The 11,040-nt window shown below is 35.4% G+C and overlaps 1 protein-coding gene across 1 annotated transcript; it reads left to right on the forward strand.

Annotated features, from left to right (window-relative positions):
- On the forward strand, nt 3,302–10,016 carry LOC109708468 (CBL-interacting protein kinase 1-like). Its single transcript, XM_020230224.1, has 3 exons — nt 3,302–3,507; nt 9,191–9,724; nt 9,857–10,016. The coding sequence occupies exons 2-3, from the start codon at nt 9,542–9,544 to the stop codon at nt 9,938–9,940; spliced, it is 267 nt and encodes an 88-aa protein (XP_020085813.1). The 5' UTR covers nt 3,302–3,507; nt 9,191–9,541; the 3' UTR covers nt 9,941–10,016.

Raw genomic sequence — 11,040 nt, forward strand, 5'->3', positions numbered from 1 at the left:
TTCTCGTGATTCATGTAACATTTTTTGTTATTTATTTGTATATATTATTCGGTCCAATTATTCCTTAACTATTTGCTTTTGATTTAGTATTTTAAACTTTTGTTGAAAAATCAGCCAAACTCTAATGGTTGATGAAAAAGTTGGTTTATGACATGAGTTAGGCACATATGATTATTAGTTAGGCGTGTAAGCGAACATGAAGACATTGAATCATATATACATCTTGCCTCTTTAATTATATATTTTAATAAGTAAAAAAGGGATTAATGAAATGTTATTTACTTACTGTACCATATTCCACACATATTCTCTTTAACATTTTCTTTATTGCTTATGGTATATAATTAAACCATATATGTCATATCTTAGCTTATTTAATTGTATTTATAGTCAGGAAAACCTATATACTATTTTGCCTAGTCAACAGATCATGATCAGATCTCATACTTATATATAAAAAAAAAGTTAATGATTGCACTTCTTTGGAGAATTCATATAACAAATAGAAAATTTTGAACCTATAAAATATTATTCAACTTCCTTACCCAAATACGTTTTTAGACGCTAAAAGAGCGTGCAACCTAAGCATCGCATATTCTCTGTCACATCTCTCATTAATTTATATATATAATAAAACTATATATATATATATATATNTATCCGGAGTTGCGGCAGGTGCAGCAGCAGGAGGTGGTGCCGCATGCCTATTTACGAGGAGTGGAGATAATGCCTTGACCACGATGCTCATATTGGGCCGGAACTCGGCTTCGTATTGAACACAGAGAGCTGCCACTGCAGCAAGCTGCACAGAACAAAATATGAGATATATGTGCCTCTATTTTTGTTTTGAGAGAGAGAGAGAGAGCGAGAATGGTAGCATGCATGATATCGCTTCTTTTATTTTATTTTTAAAAAAAAACTTAACTAAAAATATGAAACAACTAGGTTTCGAATTTAGGACCCCGAATATTGACCATCAAATCCTTAATTTGCCATTTGCACTGAGAACGATTAATTAGTGAATATTGTATATATAATTGTCAATGCATAAATCCACATATTTTTAAATAGAAGAGCCAACATCAAAATAGGTGAGATATATTAAATTTGGTCTAGTGTACTAAATAAATACTTAATATATTTGTTCCGAGAATAATAATAATAAATGCTCCAGTCCATGAAGATATTATGGTATTTTAACTAAAAGTTATTAGGCAACGAATTTAATCAGTGAAATTATTGCACGTTTAATGAGGATTATTAGATAAACCATCAATATATTGAGAGAAAATATTATGTTGATGGTATAAATATAAGGCTCATGTCTCACGTGAAAGAGCATCGATCGTGGCCGTACGCGGAGCCTTAGCTTGACGTGGCATGCTTAGATATTGACAGCTAGCAAACATGAACCACGCTGTTTGACCTTAATCACAAGTTTCTTTTTCACAAAAATAAATACAAAATGTATATTAAAAAAAGCATAACTACCACAATGCATATTTCAGTTTCCTGCATCATTGATAGAAAATTTTGGTCATTTCACACAACCCTTCGTTCAAAACGTTTCACCCACCACATCCGTACGGACCGATAATTAATTCCCCGGTTTCTAAGTTTCTTTTATTTCTTTTTGTCAAAAAAAGAAATTAATTGCACCTATATAGATATATGTATACATTCAAAATGTCTGATTTTTAAAATTTTTTATAAGTTGAAGTTTCATCATTCGACTTGTAGTTCCGAACAGAAAATTTTGAACTATACGTGGCTACTATAATTTTTTAAAACTATTATCCTTTTTAATTTCGTACAGATCGATTAATTGCATTAATCCAATATTTAGGGACGAATAAGATCTGCTTAACTATTAATTATAAGTTTAACTAGGATTCCAATCTAGAATTTAATTCGGGGCACATCTAGCTGTTTGGAGGTTGGGGGATTCTGATTCCAATCCTACAGTTAACAAAATATCGCTTGAAGCTAAATATAATATTTTTTGTTGGTGTTAATAAATATTAAATGGGTTTCCCATCGTTGTACCCTAAACAATGGATACTCGCAATCCACGCGGTCATTTTTATTTTATCAATCTAATAGTTACCATGAGCGCATTTGTCAAACTTAGGCAATCTCTTTCTCAGGTGACCCCACACCACAATTCCCACGCCATTGATTAGTTGCTTTTAAGTTGCTCTATAAAAAGGGCTAGATCCCTTGGCTCTCCATGGTCTCTCAATATACGAGTATCTCGCTACTTTAATTCCTTGGTTCGATCTGGTTGAGCTCCTTGGACTGGTTTTTTACTGCTCGAGCCGGTTTCGCCAAGTTTGNAATATATTGAGAGAAAATATTATGTTTTTTTTTTTTTTTTGAGAAAAGGTAGCAAAGCTATCTGCTTCATCCATTAGGAGAGAAAATATTATGTTGATGGTATAAATATAAGGCTCATGTCTCACGTGAAAGAGCATCGATCGTGGCCGTACGCGGAGCCTTAGCTTGACGTGGCATGCTTAGATATTGACAGCTAGCAAACATGAATCACGCTGTTTGACCTTAATCACAACTTTCTTTTTTCACAAAAACAAATACAAAATGTATATTAAAAAAAGCATAACTACCACATGCATATTTCAGTTTCCTGCATCATTGATAGAAAATTTTGGTCATTTCACACAACCCTTCGTTCAAAACGTTTCACCCACCGCACGCGTACGGACCGATAATTAATTCCCCGGTTTCTAAGTTTCTTTTATTTCTTTTTGTCAAAAAAAGAAATTAATTAATTGCACCTATATAGATATATGTATACATTCAAAATGTCGATTTTTAAAATTTTTTATAAGTTGAAGTTTCATCATTCGACTTGTAGTTCCGAACAGAAAATTTTGAACTATATGTGGCTACTATAATTTTTTAAAAATTATAATCCTTTTTAATTTCGTACAAATTAATTGCATTAATCCAATATTTAGGGACGAATAAGATCTGCTTAACTATTAATTATAAGTTTAACTAGGATTCCAATCTAGAATTTAATTTGGGCATATCTAGCTGTTTGGTGGTTGGGGGATTCTGATTCCAATCCTACATTTCTGATTCCAATCCTACAGTTACAAAATATCGCCTACATTGAAGCTAAATATATTATTTTTTATTGGTGTTAATTAATAAATATTAAATGGGGTTCCCATCGTTGTAGCCTAAACAATGGATACTCGCAATCCACGCGTCATTTTTTATTTTATCAATCTAATAGTTACCATGCGCGCATTTGTCAAACTTAGGCAATCTCTTTCTCAGGTGACCCCACACCACAATTCCCACGCCATTGATTAGTTGCTTTTAAGTTACTCTATAAAAACGGGCTAGATCCCTTGGCTCTCCATGGTCTCTCCATATACGAGTATCTCGCTACTTTAATTCCTTGGTTCGATCTGGTTGAGCTCCTTGGACTGGTTTTTTACTGCTCGAGCCGGTTTCGCCAAGTTTGCTGCGTCAAAGGTAAGGAAAAAAGTGATTCTGCTTTTCATTGGCTATTTTCTTATATTTTTTTGTATTTAAAAGAATAAATTAGACTATATATGTAATTGTATTACTCTCATTAATTTAAACAAAGCTATATGTAATTAATTGAATATGTGTTTGAATACATATTTTAGATTTTATATAATTGAGTATTGTTCCTGTTTACCCTCAAGAGCNGTGTGTGTGTGTGTGTGTGTGTGTGTTATATTATTAAATTATAATTTAAAGTAAAAAAATTAAAACAAAAGGTAGTGCACCATGTGCACCCAAAAAAATCCCCTGCTCCCTGGTGCCACGCGGCGCCCATAGGGGGCATCCCCAAATTGTTTTTTATGGACATATTGTTCATATACAATTTTTGCCCGCTAGTGGGGGCGGCTGGGAGCGAGGGAGGTTGGAATTAATTAGCTTTTATTATGATATCTACGTATTCATCTCATTTGATTTCATTCTCATGGCATAGAATTTGTTATTAAGAAAATTATTATTTGTCGTAGTTAATTTTTTGAAATAAAAATTTTTTAGATATATATAAAAACTATGAGATATGATCTATTAAGTTAAAATATTGATTGATAGGTTAACATATTTAATTCTAATAACTTTTTTCTTTATCATTGATTGGGATTATGGAATTTCACAATTATAATCTTTTACAAATAAATATTTAAAGCTGGTCGGGTCGTAGATGAGTTCCGATTTGAAGTTTATATTTTTTTTCAATTTGAAGTTTTCTACATTTGAAAAAGTATAGGCTGAATCGTATCTGACGTGGTGCACCTGTCTAGGTCTAGGTCTTATTCGTTGTCACNAACGGTCCATTCACTAGTCTAGATTGAACGGTTCTGATTCACGCGAAGCCACTTCATCACGTAACCGCGTTTTGCGCGCGGGCCGTTTCCATGCAAACCACGCAGATTTGGCCACGCCACCAATCCCCAAATGGGTGGGGCCCACCAGTCGGCAGAGTGGGGCCCCACCGAGAGCACGTGCTACTGTCCTGTGGATGGGCGCCACGCGACGTGGCAGCTCAGTCGGTATGGTCTTAGTCTCAATTATTTGAGTGCCACGCGAGCATCGAGGCGGACTCGTAATATTACCGTCCTTTCATTTCCGTCGCTTCGCGTAAATATTCTATAGGCGCGGCGCTAGTGGGGGCGGCTGGGAGCGAGGGAGGTTGGAAACTTGGAATTAATTGGCTTAACTGCTACTCCGCCCGCAAGCGATTTACGTCCACGTCACCCGTGAACCACCCAACCTTTCTCACCCCAACTCTTTTTGTAGGAAAACACACAACACCGTAAACTTCTTAGATCATTATTGAATTTCAGGATTAGTTTTTATTATGAAATCTACATATTCATCTTATTTGATTCCATTCTCATGGCTTAGAATTTGTTATTAAGAAAATTATTATTTGTCGTAGTTAATTTTTTAAAATAAAAATTTTTTAGATATATATAAAAACTATGAGATATGATCTATTAGTTAAAATATTGATTGATAAGTTAACACATTTAATTTTAATAACTTTTTTCTCTATCATTGATTGGGATTATGGGGTTTCACAATTATAATCTTTTACAAATAACTACTTAAAGCTGGTCCGTTCGTAGATGAGTTCCGATTTGAGGTCCATATTATTTTCAATTTGAAGTTTTCTACATTTGAAAAAGTATAGGCTGAATCGTATCTGACGTGGTGCACCTGTCTAGGTCTAGGTCTTATTCGTTGTCACTTAGTGTCCCTTATGTGACGTTGTTTCCTGTGCCATACCAGTGGAGGGTATATATGAACCGTCGAATTCACGAGCAACAACCCAATAGTAGCGGGAGTAGATACGTTGGAATCTGATGGTACCCTCTTATTATAAAATACAATAATAATAACAACATACTCATGCATATATAATAATAATAACAATATACGTTGGAGTCTGATTTACTTTGTTAATTTAATTAACATTTGATCTACCTCCTCAAAGAAACCAAAAGAAAAAACACCATTAGTTCTATAGATTAATTAGTCCTTCAATTATATGGACCCTCTGTGGCTTAGCCGTGATTACACTACGTTACCACGCACGTTTGCGTTTCGTATAATTGGACATACTTGGTGTATGGAAATGCAAATCCAATAATTCCAAGGACTTGGAATTCTTTTTCTTTTTCCCTTCTCTTTCTGATACTACTATTTTGTGAGATTTTAGTTGGTTTAGAAAGAAGTGATGTGGTTGGTCCAAAATTGTCTGGTAGATATATGGCGAATTCTTTAAGCCCCAAGTTTTTCCAATCATATTTTATTTTGATTTATGCAGGAATTAAGTTAAAATTATTTTTAATTTCATTAAAAATATTTATAGTCTTGTTATTATTTAGCCATTAGCATAAATATATCTTTTATTCTATGAATTGGTACAGCGAAAAAGAGAGACCGTGCATCACATTTTGAGTGTTTTGATTTTTTTTTATTTTTTTTGAGAAAGATACCCTTTTATACTATTTTTTTACGGTAATATATAAAAATCTTGCTCTTTGTTTGTTTATATATCAACGTACATCAATGGCTGAATCATGCAGAGTATTTGTATGTTTTATTTTTTTTCTCTGTTTCTTAATTCACCTTTAGATTTTCGCATCCAATGAAATAAATTTTTTTAGCTTTTGTCATAACTTGGTTAATATCACATGAATTCTAATAGAATTTGGTGAAAATTTATTTTATGTACTTAATTAAATGTGATAAAGGCGTTTCTCTCGTGACTTGTCTAATTCTAGCCCGCATAATTCAACCTAAAAGTGCATTCATTTATAGACTATATATTTTGCTTGCTTCTTCCCCACCAATTTTCTTTTTTAAACATATTATTTTGTCTCCGAGGAAAAGTCCAACCTCTTCTTATCCTTGGAATTATGGAGAAATATATGGTTCATGTCAAATTTTTTACCTTAGCTAATTAGTACCCACCACTTGTTTTTATAATAACGAATATTTTTCCTTTTCAGTTAATCAACATCAGGACTTCTCTTCTGCCACGTAAATACCCAACTGCATGTGATTCCTTTGACTTTGTTTATTTTGTTTTATGGAAAATTGAAATGCAACAAATTTACCAGCGTTACTTCTTGTGTTTTACTAGCTATTTTTCTAATATTGCAATGCTCTGTGACCATTCACGAGAGAAGAGAAATTAGTGGCCGTATAACCTAGCTCCAATTAATATATGCCTTTTTTGGCATATATCCTCGAGAATAAGTTGTCATCATTTATCCATTATATATATATATACACGTATAATTTATGATATAAACGGAAACTAGGCAAGCTTTATATTTAAATGAGAATTAAGTCATTTTCAGAAATTTAAAAAAAAACGTGTTTGAGTTGTTAAAATAAAACAGTAGAAACAAGTGTAGTTATAAATTTAAAATACTTTACCTAGTTAATTAATATCAAAATATGAATTGAATAAAATTTTAATAAGTTAATTAATTAATTATGCAAAACAACTTAATGGGGGTGGAACAATTGTTTCCACCCCTTAATGTCCAAGAAAAATCCATTAAGGAGGGAACAAGAGTTTCACCCTTTTGTCTGGATATATATAAAAGAATAAAGGCTTATTTTCTCACTTATATCCAAACCAAACAGGCTTTCGTAAATTAAGATGTTTTTCTTTATCTTCACTATGTAAAAAGAGAAAATTCACGGTGTAGGTCAAATAATCTCTAAATCTCCTCTATTTCTGTTTCTACAATTTTGCAATTCCAAATATAACATATTAGAACTCCCTACCAACTAATTAACTTAAAGTTTTTAGAGAGAAATGTCTCACGCGTTGCTTTTCATTTTCTTTTCATGACACAAGCAACTTAAGTTATTTGACTAGCTAGTTATTAATTACCTTCAAATAATCATCTGATGTAGTTAAATTTATTATCAACATAAAGAGCTAGAAGAATTTTCTATCATATCGAACTTGGATGAAAAGTTTATCTCATCACAGACATTTGAACGGTGGAGTAGAAGCAGTAGATTGGAAACTTACAAGCGTACGGAACCTAATAATTCAATAGAGGTCGTACGCCTCTTTCAAATGGCTTAAATAACTTCATAATTGTACAATATTTTTATATCATCTACAACTAGTTGCCAGTTGGCATTAATTAATAAAAAAAGAAAAAACTTCAAATACCACCCTCGTCGTTTTGTATTTTCTTACTTTAATACCTGTGGTTTAAAGTGTATCAATTTCGTANTTTTTTTTTTGTTATTCCTTTAACTAATTTTTTTATTAAATAAGTGATAAAGTTAAAACTAAAAGGTACTAAAGTAAATATTCGATAAACTATAGATGGGTATATGAAATTTTGTATATGATTTAACGAAAAATTAATAGATGAGCTGATGAAAAGAGAAAAATAAAATCACAGGATACTAAATTAATTAATACACTTTAAACCAAAAAATGCGAAACCACAGAGATGATATTTGAAATTTACCAAAAAAAAAAAAAAAAGTACTGGTACACTCAGATTGTTGCGTCATTAGCATATAGTCATAATTATGAAAAAATAACACCAAACATGCAAATCTCAAACGTAAAAGTCCCAATATTTTAAGAAATTTAATATATTCAGAGTAAATTCTACTATTATCAAAGTAAAGAGATTCGGATCATAATTGGATACAACATATATATTAATTTGCTTTGGCAATATTAAAAATTACCCAAAATATATCAATTCTCATGTTTTAAACATTGGGGAACATATGCATATATAGGCATGCAGTGAATAGCACTCAACATCTATTCTAATTGTGAATTAACTAATTGAGAAAAACGTTCTTTTCCAATACCGAAAAAGCATCGGCAGTTCTTATCCCTTGCGTTCCTCATTTTGGCTCTTTGTGAAACAACCGTTGTACTCTAAAAGCTTAACCTATTAGAGAACGGTCTGGGCTCGAGACTTTTTAATCGGCTCATGACGTGGGCTTGAATTAAATGGGGGAAAATTGATATGCTAGAAGCCTGGCGTGACTCGAACTCAGAACCTCCTGCTCTGATACCATGTGAAACAACCGTTGTACTCTAAAAACTTAAGCTGTTAGAGAACGATATTTAAACATTTTTATATTTAACACTCTTCGTATTACGCAAGTGTATATATCATTAACAAAGCCGTTTTAATTTGTTGTGGAGCCAATTTGTCCCCAGGCCCCGACTTATTCCGATCCGAATAAAGTTATTAGTTATTGCCCCATCCTTATTCCGGAAAGAAAGGTATTAAATCCCCCGGATTTTTTTTAATTGCCGAAATTAACGCTTTCCTAAGATCATATTATTGCTAAAAAGTCCACTATAATCCTAAAGGGTATTTTGGTAAATATCGGCTCCGAGATTAGTGCGAACAAGATACCGCTTTTGTGCACGCATAAAACTGGTAGCTAGAGCGGGGAATCTAAAATCCCGGGGATCCGGTCACCTCCTAGTGCGGGGCCCGCAGGGGTTGTGAATCTTCCCATTGGTCCACGTGGCTCTCCCTAGCTGGCGAGGCCGTAACGTTTCCCCGAGCGAACGCTGCGGTGACGGTTATTTTATTTTATTTTATTTTTTTATTTTATTATTTTTTAATGTATGTACCTCTTCGTTTCGCAGGCGCAAGAGGGAAGGGGTATTATAAATACGATTCTCCCTCTTTCTTTTGGTTCCCTCTCTCCCCACCACCACACCCGAGTCGAAGACGATTCTCCCTCTTTCTTTTGGTTCCCTCTCTCCCCACCACCACACCCGAGTCGAAGACGATCCCACTGAGTCGGGCCGCAGCTATCTTCTACACACCTCTCCTCGTTGCGTCTGAGGCGACTCCGAAGCGATTCGGCGGAGCTTCGCCTCTCTCGATCGATCGCCATTGAGGAATCGGAAGCTTCGAGCGAGGAGTAGAGGGAGACGAGGGGGGAGATCGGATCGGATCGGATCGAAGAGATCGGAGCCGAGGAAGGTGCGTTAATGGTGAGAGAAGGGGAGGAGGAGAGGAGAGGGACGAGGCTGGGGAAGTATGAGATCGGGAGGACGCTCGGGGAGGGGAACTTCGCGAAGGTGAAGTACGCTCAGCACACGGAGACGGGGCAACCCTACGCCGTTAAGATCCTCGATCGGAAGCGGATCCTCTCCCTGAAGATCGACGATCAGGTACTACTCTACTTCGATTCGATCTTTTCTACGCCCTTACTTGGTTCGATTCAAATTCTCCGAGCGGGAAGGAAGAAGAGAAGGGATTAACGGAGTAGGTTTTGGGGATTTTCTTTTTTTGATTTGTTTTAGATAAAGAGGGAGATCGGGACGTTGAAGCTTCTCAAGCATCCCAACGTCGTACGGTTACATGAGGTCCGTTCTTATCTCCGTTAATCTTCTTCTTATTGTTGTTTAATTAGTTCATTTTAAATCCCCTCTTTAATTTGATGTATATTTGCGTAATCTAGCTTCTTCTTCTTCTTCTTCTTTTTTTTGTGATGTTTAATGTTTTGTTCGATGCGTGACCACTATGATGAGACCTCAGAAACTTGCGGCTATTTCACCTTGCTTCTGCTTCGGTTTCAACCGTAGTCATACTCAATGCGTGTTTCACGGTTAGAAACTAAGAAATATATATAATATATAATATAGAAACATGATTTTGGAAGCTCCAACTAGCTCAATTTAGGCCTTCTATTTTATGCTTCTAGAAAAAGTAGTGTTAATTAAGCTTTATCCCATACGGTGCTTATCCTTATAGTAACTACTCAAATAACAATACGCGCTATTATGGTAAAGCCAAATATGTCCTTATATCTGCTAAATTACAGTGTCCACCTGAATACCAACAAAAATTGACGCTAGGCGCCCCCCAAAAAAGGAGAACTATTTTGCCTAAATTAAGAATTTGAACAGTTTAATATAATATATAGTGAACTGGTTCTCCGTTTCCGTTTCCGTTTCCGTTTCGGCGCCGCACGTCGAAGTCGTGACTGATTTGCGTGGGGCCCACGGGCTTTTGGCTACGCTGGTTGGCCGCGTGAGGGTGGGGCCCGCTGCATGCAACATGCCGGGACGCCGATCCCGTGTTGCCTCCCCTCTACTTTCCGGACGGATTAGATGGAAAATGGCGAGCTAATCACGGCCGTCCACATGTAAAAGCGCTGGTCCACGTGATCGTATTCCGTAAAGAGCTCCAACCATCAAACACCTCGGACCACCAACAGGAATCGGGTTTCGCCCCCTCAATGATTGGTGGGGCCCGTTTGAAAAATAACGCCTCCTTTTGCCTGGTGGGCCCCAGCCATGTGAACCAGATCGACTCCAACCTCGCTTCTTCTCTCTCTGTCATGTGGATGTTCCCTCTGGCCATCTCATCTACCTGTTCCCTAGTACCCACAAAATAAAATTTTGTCCAAAGTTTTTCATCGGCTAAAAAATGACCATTCTTTTCGTGCACTACCATCATCATTGGATTGGATTTGGAGCAGTTG

Source organism: Ananas comosus, linkage group 4 (assembly GCF_001540865.1).
Source record: "Ananas comosus cultivar F153 linkage group 4, ASM154086v1, whole genome shotgun sequence".
In the NCBI taxonomy this organism is placed as follows: domain Eukaryota; kingdom Viridiplantae; phylum Streptophyta; class Magnoliopsida; order Poales; family Bromeliaceae; genus Ananas; species Ananas comosus.